Source organism: Medicago sativa, chromosome 6 (assembly GCF_051527215.1).
Source record: "Medicago sativa cultivar Bolivia chromosome 6, Bolivia_mono, whole genome shotgun sequence".
Classification (NCBI taxonomy): Eukaryota; Viridiplantae; Streptophyta; class Magnoliopsida; order Fabales; family Fabaceae; genus Medicago; species Medicago sativa.
Genome location: NC_140754.1, coordinates 96,221,911 through 96,236,525, shown reverse-complemented (window position 1 = coordinate 96,236,525; position 14,615 = coordinate 96,221,911). Strand labels below are relative to the sequence as shown.

Here is a 14,615-nt window from a genome sequence, read left to right as displayed (position 1 = left end):
ATCAAAGCCAATTGAAGTTGATGATGATGAACCCAAAGATAGAGATGGTGAATTAACTCGAGTATATGAGTGATCTCAAAGTTGGAACATGTTTAGGTACATTAAGGAAACTTTGAATTTGTAATGTTTCAAGTTTTGTTATGTATGTATGGAATAGACCAACACATGTAATAAACAAAAAAAACGCACCTAAATCACTTTTTTTTGTGCCAAAAATAACCATTTTTGAAGTAAAAGACTTGGACTGAGACCAAAATTATAACAAATATGAAAATAGAGGACCAAAAAGTTTGATTTAGTTAAAAGGTAATTATTTTCATGAGTTTAATAAAATAGGGGGACCAAAAATGCAATTATGTAAGAATAAAAATAAAGATGATAAAATTATATTTTATAAAATCATAGAATTGTTTTAATTTAATATAAATATTTTTTTAAACAATATAAAATATATAAATCAAACAATTTTTTGATGTTTTAATTTAAACTAAACCTATGTTGTACTAGTGTGTATACCCGTGTACCACGTGGAGAAAATATTATTTTAATAAAATTAAGTATAAAATATTTAAATATAAAAAAATGTATAAAATGTTTTATTTTTCATATCTTAAAATAAATTTCAATAATCATCATACAACATGTGCTAATAATAAGAATTTAAAACAATTTCAATAATCATCTTGAGGCTACTTTATCCATTGATTACTATTTCCTTTACTCCATACATTTTTGTTTCATTGGTGTAATTTTGTCCGAATTCACAACAATATTAATGTTCATGATGAAAGTGTGTTCTATTTAATGTGTTTGGTATACTTGCATTATTTGACATCTTTCATAACCTTTGTGGAACTTTGTTCTTTGTGATTATGAGATTGATTTTCAAGTTTTTTCCAGTTTATAGAATTGATTTTTTTGCCTAATAGTTCATCATTTATATATGTGATGTTCATTTCATGGATGATGAATGGGATGTCAACAAATGGTCATGGGAAGGAACATTGAAAGGGAGAAGTATGTATCATAAATAGAGTTACCGATGATAATTGAAGTCCTAGTAGTTCTTGCTATATCAAATGTAGTTTCATTGATATTTTGTCTAATAATTTATTTTGTCAACTCCTTTGCAATCTATAAATTAACTATAACAAATCTCCATTTAGTTTTTACAATACATCTTCATTTAGCATTATTCGGGGTGAAGATTCTCAATAGTTTCAATTTTCAATTCTAGCTAGAACCTGAAATTTTGATTATTTGTTTGGTCTTTCATTTGCTTCTAGGTGTTACCATCAGTTAAATTTCGGAATGACTGGAACATATATTTTGAATAACTTTGCTAATGGTACCATTTTTGTTAATGCAAATAAGAAATAGAATCAATAATAGATAGTTTATCTATTAGAGTTTGATAAATAAAAGTGACATAAGGTAGCCAGAGCTTGATAAATAAAGGTGACATAAGATAAAAAATTGTGAAGATTTGCTTATATTTAAATGTGCAAATATGTTGATAACCTTGATAGATTTTATATACTTTTTTTTAGTTGGGTCTGAGAGCTCACCAGAGTCAGAGCAGACCTCAAGGTTCACAGAACTTATAAATATATATATATATATATAGAGAGAGAGAGAGAGACACACACACACCATACCATAGAGGTACTGATATTGACAACAAAAGTTAAACTCACAACCTTGCAAGTGAGTCAACTATTTACCAGCATAGTCAAACTTCGTTAACATACGCTATTACAACTATATAATATATAATTTTCATGGAAATTATACAATATTACGATTAATTTCTTTGTAAATATTACAATTAATTTCTTTGTAATTTTATACAAAATTTACTTTAAAATTATGTTGACTTATATGTTAAATAAATAACTTAAATATAAACTAATTTTGTGTGAAATGTTTTTTATTTTTTATAAACTAATTTTTAATTTAATATAATATATTTTTTATTATAATTTTATACTAGTTAAATGATTAAACTTTTTTTCCCTTAATTTCCCACCACCATTGAATGATATGGTTTTATGAGAAAAGCTTCCGCCTTTGATCACCAATTCTCCACCACCGGCGTCAAGCGGCAGAGTGTTTGTGAGCTGCAACTTCTACTTAGCTTCTCATTCTCAAACATTCAAACTTGCAGAGGTAAAATTTTCATTCATTTTCTTTTTTCTTTTTTTTTTTTTTTTTTGGAATTTTTCATTTACATAAACCCTATTACCCCTTTTACTTTATTTTCAAGATGGGTTTGATGAATATTTTTAAAAAATGGAAAATTTTAAAAATTTATTATTATTAACGGTTATTTTTCAACTGTCTCAGGTGGAATTTGATTTTTTTTTTTTTTATGAAGCTTGTTTATGTGTAGGTATAAAAATTGGAATTTAAGTTATGGGTTTGTTAGTGTTACGGTTTTTTTGTAAGTGAAAATCATAAAGTTAGGTTTTTTTACAATTTCATGATAATTATGTGATTGGGTTTTTGTTGATCTATGTGAATATTGTGTTATGAGATTAGGAAAACTTAATCTTCATAAATGAATAAGTGATTGAGCTTGACTTTGTGGATCTCTGATTAAGAGTTTGACTTTGTAATATCAAGATACAACTACAAGGTTCAAATCTCACCTAAAATAGTTGTAAATTGTTCATTAGTGTCACGATTATTAATAGGGTTTCCGTTTCTCAATTTATTTATTTTTGAAGAAAAATTCTGAATTTTTATAGATTGGATTACATGGCCAGTCCCCCTTGTGGCGAGAGTATTTTTATATCAGTTTGAATCGGAAAAAAAATGTAATGAATGATACATGATTGGCATAGTTATTTTCATTTAATTAGTTTTAGCCGTATTTTAATTGATAACAATGCCTTGGTGCAACGGTAAGGTTGTTGCTTTGTGACTGGGAAGTCAGGGGTTTGAATCCTAGAATCAGTCTCTCCGTTTATGGGAGTATGACTCAGTAGATCTACCCTCCCTAAACTCCACTTGGTGGGAGACTTGTGCCCCTATTATTAGGAATAATGCTCAACTCAACTTTCACTAGTGTTATCAATGGCGGATTATGGAGGCCAGGTGAAATCCGCCATATAAACATGGCGTTGTGACCTATGGCGGAAACATGGCAGATATAATAGGTATTGAATGTTGAGGCTTATGGCGGTTGGCACAAAATCCACCATGTTATGACGTGGTGGCGCCACTATTTTCCAACACGACATTACAATATAAAGTAGCTTATTTTCATAAATAGTCCAGTTGGTTTGAAGCTCAGTAAGCATGGCTCCTAGAAGTCCAAAATTGCACCGAATGTGCCAGCTGACATAGTATTTCGTGCAGTTGATTGTTTCAAATCCAAAATAGATGAGAGAAATATTGTAAAATAGTGGCTATTACGGCGCTATAGTGCTGTGTGTAGCAGAATTTGAACTAGTCGCTATTGTTCCGCAATACGCTATTTAGTACAAAATATTGTCAAATAGCGGCTATTGTGGCACTATAGCTGTGTAGCCTAGCAGACTTTGAACAGACTGTTCTTTTCCGTCTTTTCCGCAATCCGAGATTGACAAGATTGGATGATATGCTTCTACCGAAACTAGAAAGCATATATAAGAATCATTAGAGAGGTCTTCCTGAAGCACATATAAACATAATTAATTAATTATAATAAGATGATAATAATTAATTTATATGCATACAATAAGTAAGCAAATCCTTTCGCATGCTCGTTTTATTTAAAGAGGTGCCATAGTTTTCAAAAATAAAGATGTTTTATATGTTACACTTGTTATCTGAATCTACTCTTGGTTATCAGATAGGTTAATCTAAGATTGGTTTTACTTTCTGGTTTATACTGATGTACACTGTGTTTTGGTTCCCTTACAATTTGAAATCTTGGTAAAATATATGTTCAGTTTTATCAAAACAGGGATCATTCTGAAAAGAAGTGTTTGAAATTATGTAGACTGTCCTTTTTTATCCTTTATGAAGGTTTATACATCAACTGATATTTTGTTTTCTATGTTGTTCAAGTCCTACAGCAAATTGAGCAGAAAGTATTGAATTGCATGGCCTGTCTATAATTTCCATTGCATAATGGGTCATGTTTATAAGTTTTATCAATTATTATTTGTATGAGTATTCGCAAATTTTTTAGTGCAGGGAAATTCTCTACATCTCACACACTTTTTGTATCATCTGCACGTTTCAATATACTGATCTTGTCAGAAATTTTCAAATAGAATTCACATGCAGACCTAGTTATCAATAGGTCGTCAACTTTGTCAAATATATTACTCCCTCTATTTCATAACTATTGATGTTTTAGGAATCTAAAATCTAATTAATGTTTTTTTCAATTATACCCTTATTAGGGGGAACTCAATAATTGTATTGGGGGAGGTTTTTGAGAGGTTTTGGAGGGTTTATATGAATTTTTAAAATCCAATCTATATGAACTAATAACCTTAAACATCATTTTATATGAAATGACGGCAGTGCTGTTAAGGGTAAGTTGATGAAGATGTAATCAAATTTGGGCTATTGGTCTTGTGGCAGTAACAAAGTTTGATTATGCTCATCTAGTTAGTTGTTTGACTTGTTTGTCTCACAAAAATCTTATGAGCAATGTTATTTTAAGCATTATTAAGATTTTGTTAAGCATTAAATTGATACAAATCAATTCTAAACTATTAATTTCTATGCCTGGATTTATGCATTTGGTTGCTTATAACTTATATGTCATTTGATAAATTGATATACTTTACTTCAACTTGGATTAGTCTCGAGAAATTCGGTTATCACTTGTTACTTTAGGTGACGTATTGTAATATACTGAATACTTGTCCATTGACATTCTATTACACAGGTGACATTTATCAGTGGGTAGCTCTGGCTCAAGCCCTTCAGTTACCTTGTTGGAGACACAAGAATCATTGACAAAAAATGCTTCAACACCAAGTTGTACAGTCACCTGCTAGGCTAGGCCTAACAAACCCTAACTCACCGTTGATTCCAAACCCTACCCCTCCAAAGCTCCCTCCTCCTCAGACTACCCATCACCATCAAGACCGCCATTTGGCAACCCCTTCTCCTGCTCTACTCTCTCTTCTCCCACCCCTTCCTAGAGCACAAGCACTTCTTCAGCAAATGGCTTCCTTATCTACTAAGCTCTTTGAAGTATCACCCAACAAGTCCCTTTGGGTTAGTGCATTCCGTGGATCACTCCCAACCTTCCTTTCTTCACAAGGCCAACCACGTTCTTCTGCATCGCTCGACTCTTCTCCTTCTACCACCAAAGAAATCCTTTCACTTTTCACCAACCTTCAAACCCAAATGTTTGAAGCTGTTTCCGAACTCCAGGAAGTTCTTGATCAAAAAGATGCTAAGCAAAAGATCGACGAGGAAATTCGCTCAAAAGATTCAGCACTTCTTGCATTTGCCAACAAACTCAAAGATGCTGAGAGGGTACTTGATATTCTTGTTGATGATTACTCTGATTATCGCAGCAAAACCAAGAGATTGAAATTAGGAGATGGAAGTGAAGATGATTCTTCTTTGACTACCTCAACCGTATCGTCTCAGCTGAAGCTGTCAGATATATTATCATATGCTCATCGAATAAGTTATACAACTTTTGCACCGCCAGAATTTGGAGCAGGGCAGGCCCCTCTCCGGGGTGCACTTCCACCTGCACCGCAAGACGAGCAAATGAGAGCTTCACAGTTATATAATTTTGCAGATCTGGATATTGGATTACCAAAATCGGTTGAAACCAAAGAGAAAACAATTGAGGCTATTGTTGAGCCTCCACCTCTACAGCCTGTGGATACCAATTCACTTGCAAATTTGCCTGGAATTCAAGGACTGCTACCTCCAAATTTTACTGTTCCGGACGGTTGGAAGCCTGGAATGCCTGTACAATTGCCTATTGATATACCAATTAAGCCACCACCTGGGTGGAAACCAGGGGATCCTGTGGCATTGGACTCCCTTCCAGTACCAAGGATTGAGGAACAACAGTTGCACCCTCATGTTCCTCAGCCAAAGCTGCCAGAAATTATTCAAGTCGCACCAGTTAATTTGGATCTTGGAGAAAGTGACAGTAGTGACTATAGTAGTGATGATGCCAGCACTGATGATGAAGATTGAGCAGGTCTTGATAATTATCTTCTCAAATCAGCGAATGTACAGGTGATTAATTTAAAATAGTTTGAAATGCTTGATCGATGTGAATTAATAGCATCAATATTTTCCTTCTAGTAATCTGCACATTTGCATTTGATATAAGCCTCACATGCCTATGGTGCTTTGCCTGTGTTTTAGTTTTAGGTCTTGTCATTTGTGTCCTAAGCATTGAGTTTAAGATGATTTGATGAGTTGAGTAGAATAACAATACTCTTTATCCTGTAGTAGGCCTCGTTGATGCTTTGAGTAATAGGTCATAATCCTGTACTGTAGGCTCTAGAAGGAAGAAAGCACACCCCATATGCTTTATAATCATGAAAAATTCCATAAGCAACTGCATTTATACAAATAGAGGATTGTGTTTAGCAATAGCCATAGAGCTGTTTCGCATATAGAACGACATATGCTACTAAAATTACACGATGAATAAAAAGGATAACATTTATGTCAGCCTTATTTACTTGCATTGATGATACTCTCGTGAATCATTGTGCACAGCATCATTTTTCACTTTCACCCGCTGCGAATGTAGCAATTATCTTTCATTTTCACCATCATTGACCAATACACCGTTGTCTCAATGATATACAAACTCCTCACTCACTGAATTTTTCACCCATTTACTCCTTTTTCAAACCCCCAAAGCATACACCTTACCCACTCACAAGTACTCTAATTCATGTTTTCACCCTATTTTTGATGCATCATACTCATTGCACGCCCATGCATGCGCACTCACTTATTTTTTATGCAATGATTATGCTCATACACATAACACATAAACATTCAGACTTTTGACTCATGCACATTGATTCTCAGATTAAGCACAGGAGGGCCAAATTTAGCATGGGGGAAAAGGCTGAGAAGGGTAAGCAGCTGGGAAAGCAGTTGAATCGTACTGGGTCATCTAGCTACATCAGTCAATTTCAGAAGATAACCTGAGATAGTAGAAGTTAAATGTAATTAGTTGATTCTGACAGTTTGTAACTATAATTTTCATGATTTCTAGATTTCGTTTAGGGTGCTAATGAGTTTACTTTATTGTCTTGGTTTGAAAACCTCTGAACAAAAGGAATAGTAGGCTGATGATTTTATTTTATTGCTGTTGGTTTGCATGGCATAATGATATTGTAATTACAGATGTTGATGTTTGTATTCTGTAATGCCCTTGTTTATCTGTTTTGGATCCTTCTTTGCAATTGATTTTAACGCGAGTTGTTTTTTTGTAATTGGTTATGATGTTGTATTTAAAGTTGCTGGTTTTGCTCAATGGCGAGGGACTTTGAGTGATCTCAAATGTTGTGTCGTATGTGAATGGTGCATGTTCTAATTGTTGCATGCTTTAATTAATTGTGACATATGAGGAATTATGAGAAACATCAAAGCTGAGTTTTCAGTTCAATGTTGTCACTAACCTTTAGTTTTCCATTCATGGATCATTGAAAATGTTGACCGCACAAAATCTGAATGATGATGAAGACCACAAATGAGCCAACAATAAAAAAAAAAAATTAACAGCTCATACAAAATCACTAATATGTCATGGGCAATCCGATACATATGCATCTAAAACATATGTCAAACTTATGTAGCTCATATGCGTGATTTCGAACAATTTGTGCAGGCGAGATGCATATTACCAAAAACATGGAGGTTGAGTAGTGGTGGGGAAAGCAGCCCCCTGGTAATATTATTAAGCTGACCAAAAAATAAAGACGGAGAGATTTGCTCATTGTTGCTGACAAAAATGCTTGAATCATCATTAAAACCAATTGAACAAAACATGTATGTTCCTAAACAATTAAAACAGGCACTGATAAATCATCTCATTAAAAGCTTGTTAACAAACTAATAACATACTATAAAGCAGTGTTGCAGGTGTTTGTGTACCGAAACATGTCAAACACCGTATCATTAATCTATAGTGTCGAGGTTGCATAGATAACATTCATATTCGCCATGTATATAATGAAAACTGGATGCCGATGCTAAAAGCAAATTTGGTACTGCAGACCTTTTGGTGTCATTTTTCACCAATAACACATGCATTGATGAAATAGAAAATATGAATCCATTGTTATACATCCCCTACATGAAACTATTGAGACTGTACCTAAACTTCCACATTCAAAAGTTGCAGCAACACTTACAAAACTAAACCACATAAAATGTTCATCCTGCTATTTGGCCTGTCACTTGAATACAAAACTAGAAGACAGATTGCTCTAATCTACATGCAGTAGTTAAATTTCATACAAATTTACATTTCTCTGATGCACTGCTAAAAAATCTTCTGAAATCATTACTTTTCCTTCGTGCCAAAAGCAGCATACACCTCAACGTGGTAAAAAATTAATCATGTTGCCTTTTCAACAATCGAAAGCTTGCCTCTTGTCATCAATCAAACTTGTTAGGCTTGTCCGATATCCAAAAGAAAGAGGAGAAAGATCAAAAGAAGAGCACTAGTCGAGATTGATGAGTAGACTTCTTTGCTTGAGGAGGACGGAGGTGAAGATATTGATGTCGCCGTTGTATTATTACTTGCCAAAGTTTGGTTAGTTCTGCACAAAAACAGGAGAGAAAAAGACTCAAATGTCATGCTTCAGTCTTAATAATGATAAGGCGTAATACAACAATTTACGGATATAAAACCAACAAAGAAATTTTCAAGGACTGAACATACCCAGTTTTCATGTAGATGCAGTTGTCATAGGCTGCAAAATCGAAAAAAATAGTTTGTTCAGTAAGAAAAACGGTCTACAGAAATGCTTTAGCAACAATAAATCATCTACACATATTACAGGATCATTCAAAGATGAACAAATTTATCAGGACCAAAAAAATAGCAAGGACAAATGGAAAATATTGCATATTTACAGGGACCATAACATATTTAAACCTAAAAAAAGCATGCAATAGCTGCCGAAAAGATAAGTATACGAAAAAAACTGAAAAATGGAAAGGCAAATTAATTAAGTGATGGGATATGAACATACTTGGATCCTTATCAACAAGTACACCAGTCCCTCCAAAACTACAGGCAACATCAGAAGCACCATTTTGCTGGTAATAGCTATTAAAAGCATATGAAGCATGCGAGACTAAGTTATCCGGCTCAAAACAAGGCTGGCTAGGCTGAATAGCAGTACAGTCCACATTTCCAGAAGTACCACAAGCCCAATTTATCGCATTTTGTAAGTCAAGTTGAGTTGCGTTACTCGAAGCAATGCACCATTTTGTTCCATTTGAAGTTGAACTAGTAGCATTTGCATCTGCGGTCATGTCAACAGGACCTCGTCCAGTAAAATCTAGGCTGTACACGTTTGTTAGGTCCGGATAAACTATTCCCCAGTTCCTTTCAGATTCCAAACCTGGCTTCCTATTTTCATTGAACAATGAAAATATGTAGACGTCTAGCTCTTCCCCCGGCTTTGCAGGTGTACCGGTTTCATTGATAACATGTCTTATCAGATTGGTATTATATGTTTGTGCATTATCAGGAGTAGCAGCTGTCTCCTTAGGTGAACCTTTCGAAGGCCAACCTGTCTCGGTTACCATGACTTTAATCGTTCTGAAATTCAACGCCGTTAACGCAAAATAAATTGCATCAATCTGAGCATCAAACATGTTTGTATAAAGCAAACCAGTGTTAGGATCAATAACTTCGGAGGAGGACTCAAACAATGCATAGTCCAAGGACACTTTGGTTGGAGAGTCACGATATGCGTAATAAGGATACAGATCGATCATAAAAGGCGACTGATTTTCCGCAAGAAATTCCAGCAGTGGCTTAAGGAAATGAGCATGTTTGCTATTAAAAGCACCAGCCGAAGGAGGGAACGATCGAGACAAAACTCCAAGGGAATGAGTACTGGAAACTTTTATCTTCTTATGAAGTCCAGCTTTCTTGAGTGCTGCAAGGACATTAGTCATGGCTGGCACAACTAATGCGGAAATGTTTTCGGGACTTTCTGTAACTTCGGCACCGACAGTTATGTATGTGATCTTGGTGGCTGGATAGTAAGGAAGGATGCTATTTCTCAGCCAAGTGTCTGCATTAGTTTGGAACTGAGAGAACGGAAGCAAATCTAGATTTGGAATTCCAATCATAAGTTCGACGCCGGTGTTTGCAAAAGATTTTAGAACTTGTATGTTAGAATCGTAAATTCTGACATATTTGATTTTGTGATCTTGAACCAACTGTGACACCTTATCAGGTGGAGGCAGGTCATCAGCATTTCTTCCATAGCAAATTCCGACAAAACTCCCGTAGCAACAATCTGGAAATAAATTCATAAAAATCAAATAAAATAAATAAGAATTACAAAATTCCATAAATATCAAATTGAAGAAATAAGAATTACAATTGAGAATAGTATCTGCAAGTCAAAACAACAATTTATTAATTTGCAATTATTTCAGTATCAAATTCTTAACCAACCAACATTACATTCATTCGAGTGAAACTGGACTCGGATCTCTTAAGTAATATTTCATGTGCGAGCCTTGTCGATGGAACAAATGTGGTTGTAGGGGAGACTCTACAAAAGGTGGTCAACCAGGTTCCCCAACGAATGTCAGTCAACGACTAAGTCAGTGGATACTTTGACTAATGACATTAACATGGTTAGCCAACAAATTCTTAACCGATGTTACAAAGCTTTGTTTTAGTTAATCATGCTAAATGGAACAAAAGTAGTTTAGGCTTGATATATCCAAAAATATAGTTTTTTTTACAAAATCAAAACCAAATCTCTCAAATGTGAGTTAAACCCTATGAGACACCGTCGGACTCGGACACACACAAACACTGATATGTAGACATAGTAGTAAATAGAAATTTAAGAAAATGAAAGTGATTATGTGTCACTATCGTATGAATGTTGGACACACGCAGACGCGCCTTCAAACTAAAGTGTCCACGAGTGTATCCAAACATAAATAACTTTATATTCAACTCATTTTTAAGCAGAATCAATTTTACATAATTAATTATTCAAAATCTATGAAGCACGGACACTGGACACGACACGGACACTGACATGCCAACACCGCTAATAATTTGAGAAAATCTCATAATTCAATGTAATTATATGGGTCGGTGTCAGTGTCAGACACGACATGTGTCCGACAACGGGACACCTGTAATTCGAGGAGTGTCCGTGCTTCAGTTCAAAATCAAGTTTTGTCACCGCATAACCGAACACACACTACATGGTTGGTTAATGATGGTTAGAAAAGTTAGATCCACATGAAATGAAACTGATTATGCAAGCTATTAAAACTGAAAATATGTTTATTATATCATATTATGTGGTGAGAATGTACATTTATATAGGTAGGAGTCTCCTAGTTAACCCCTAATTAATAAGGAAGATTAATCAATACAATCAATACAATGACTAGTGGAGTTAAAACTAAATAGTCACAACTTTCCAATATCTCCACTAAGTACTTGATTAATTATTCTAACAGCCCCCCTTCAAACCGAGGGTGTCACAAACCCTCAGTTTGTCTCTAAGATAAAGGAATCTGGCAGTGGACAGAGGCTTAGTCAAGACATCTGCCCACTGGTCTTGAGCAAGCACATGTGAGACATTCAGTTCCTTCCCTATAACCTTTTCTCTCACAAAGAAAATATCCAATTCCATGTGCTTGGTTCTTGAGTGCAGGACTGGGTTGTGAGCAAGTGAAACTGCACTGAGATTATCACAATAGACATGAGGAATTTTACTCTTAATTTGCAATTCATTGAGAAGAGACTGGATCCAAATAATCTCAGCAAAAGCTTGTGCAAGGCTTCTATATTCAGCCTCTGCACTAGATCTAGCTACAAGGGTCTGTTTCCTTGCCCACCAGGAAACTAGATTGGGACCCAGAAATATGCAGGCTCCCGATGTGCTTCTTCTGTCATCAGGATCTGAAGCCCAGTCAGCATCACAAAAGCCAGTGATTGCAATAGGTTCAGTGGAGCTGGCAGGTGTAAGCATTAACTGCATTTTTATATTGGTTTATGTTGATGATATTATCATCACTGGAAACTCAAAACTGGCTATTCAGAATCTAGTTCATCAGCTCAATTCTGAGTTCTCCCTTAAAGATTTGGGTATACTAGATTATTTTCTTGGCATAGAGGTGCATCACTCACCATCTGGCTCTTTACTTCTCTCTCAAACCAAATATATCAAGGACCTTCTTCAGAAAGCTAACATGATTAATGCTAATAGCATGCCCTCACCAATGGCATCTAGTACAAAATTGTCTAAATTTGTACTAGATGTCATTGGTGAGGGCAAGAAGACGTAGCAGTAGACATGGCTCTGGATCAAGAAGCTCTGATACCATATTAAAACTGAAAATATGTTTATTATATCATATTATGTGGTGAGAATGTACATTTATATAGGTAGGAGTCTCCTAGTTAACCCCTAATTAATAAGGAAGATTAATCAATACAATCAATACAATGACTAGTGGAGTTAAAACTAAATAGTCACAACTTTCCAATATCTCCACTAAGTACTTGATTAATTATTCTAACACAAGCCACTTAATGAGATTAATGTCTATGAACAATTACATTAGAAACAGCTTTTGACCTATTTTCTATCTAGTTCCAAACTTAGAAGTCTTCCATTTCTCATGTTTTCCATAAAGGGTAACAAGCTTAACATCACAAACAACTTTTAAAAAAAATTGAGAGAAAATATAGCTATGAGAAAATAGTGACATCATGAACCAAGAAACATGCAACAAAAAGTACTTAGAAACAAGTACATTACAAAAAACACAACATAAAAACATCATGAACCAAGAAACATGCAACAAAAGTACTTAGATCATAAACATAATGCAAAGTGTTCATCGAAAGAGAAAGAAGTACAAACCAAGAAGCATAAGCAAAACTGAAGCAACAACCAAGATGAAGCAAAACCCTCTTGCCATTGTTCTCTCTATCTCTAGATTCTCACTGCTCTGAAGAGAGTGAAGGTACTTGTTCTTGTTCTTGTTTGCTTGGTTCAGATAAAGACATAAAGTAACGGTACTTGTTTCCTGTGTAGAGTCTAGAATGGAGTGTACAATTTATTAAAGGAAAATGTTAACAAGTGCCCTGAGGGCATTGTTTAAGCATCTAAAAGTGACAATTTTTGCATTGGAAATTGTACGGTTATGACTTATAAAAGTGTTTGACTTGTATTTTCAAGACATAGTTTCTTTTTTTGGGTTCTTTAAACAACGCCCTTAGGACACTTGTTAGCAAGACCCTTTATTAAATCATTTTTAATAAGATTTACGGCAGCACATAGTTTTTTATTGGATAAATAGAGATTTTGATCCTTGTGTGAATTTTTATCACTAAAGTTTTTTAGTGTATTAAAATTGTAAATATGTCATCATTGTTACTTTTATTTCTAATTTTATGAACTAAATTAATTAATGATCAAAATAACTAATAAAATACGCATTCAAGTATCAAATGGCTAACTAGGGAAATTTGAGAATGTATTTGTAATTTTCATACATTAAAAACTATAATGATAGATGAAGATTATCCGTTTTGAAATTCATTGTGGTAATATAGTTGTATTCTTGTCTCATCATCATCATCATAATAAAAATAATAATCACAGTTGCAAACAAATTGTATCTAAAAGATTGTCATTTTCAATTTTCAATCTAATTTTAATTTTTTTTCAAATGCATTCTCTAATTAATACGCATCACTTCAAATCTATTATTTTCTACTTTGAATTTATGACAGTAAAAATACATCAGTAATTAGTACAAATAAGATATGAATGTAGCGTAGTGGTAAGCACTACTAAGACATAAGTCTAATTCGATCTCGACACACACGCCTCCCCCCAACTTAAAATAAAATTTGTATGAAATTTTCAAATGCAATAATTATCGTGAGATTAAAGTGTATTAGACATTGTGAAATAATTTTGACATGTTCTTGATACATCATAAAAATAATATGAACATGAGATTAAACATAATAATTTGACATACTTTGAAGACAACTTAATATAAACATAAATTACTCATTATAGATCAAAAACAAAATGAAAAATTTTGGGAGAGAAAAAATATCATATTTATTTTATAAATTAAAATCAAAATTTATAATATATTTAAGAATGAAAAACTTATTTAACATAAAGTTTAACAATGATTTTATAATTAAATGCATGATAATAATACAAACAAACAAGATAAATTTTCCCTCAAAAAAAAAAATAATACAAACAAACAAGTGAAGCTAAAAGAAAAAGTAACATTTTGCAAAACAAGAAAGGCAATCTACTGTATCTGTGGGCCCCACAAGACACAAACAGAAATGAATGAATAAATAAATAGAGCTACTCTCTACACACACTGTGATAGTGAAGTATCATCGG

At 33.8% G+C, this 14,615-nt stretch overlaps 2 protein-coding genes across 2 annotated transcripts; one reads left to right on the top strand and one right to left on the bottom strand.

The window, feature by feature from the left end:
- The first annotated feature begins 2,027 nt into the window (after window positions 1-2,027).
- LOC146918581 (mediator of RNA polymerase II transcription subunit 4-like) lies at window positions 2,028-7,409 on the top strand. The gene is made up of 3 exons (XM_085720233.1): window positions 2,028-2,169; window positions 4,892-6,216; window positions 7,030-7,409. Exon 2 carries the CDS (start codon window positions 4,969-4,971, stop codon window positions 6,172-6,174), a length of 1,206 nt encoding a protein of 401 aa, XP_085576359.1. The 5' UTR covers window positions 2,028-2,169; window positions 4,892-4,968; the 3' UTR covers window positions 6,175-6,216; window positions 7,030-7,409.
- Window positions 7,410-8,236: 827 nt separating this feature from the next.
- Window positions 8,237-13,321, bottom strand: LOC146918580 (glucan endo-1,3-beta-glucosidase 13-like). Its single transcript, XM_085720232.1, has 4 exons — window positions 13,098-13,321; window positions 9,207-10,490; window positions 8,894-8,924; window positions 8,237-8,771 (listed from the first exon to the last, which is right to left on the bottom strand). Exons 1-4 carry the CDS (start codon window positions 13,153-13,155, stop codon window positions 8,621-8,623), a joined length of 1,524 nt encoding a protein of 507 aa, XP_085576358.1. The 5' UTR covers window positions 13,156-13,321; the 3' UTR covers window positions 8,237-8,620.
- Between the last annotated feature and the right edge of the window lie 1,294 nt (window positions 13,322-14,615).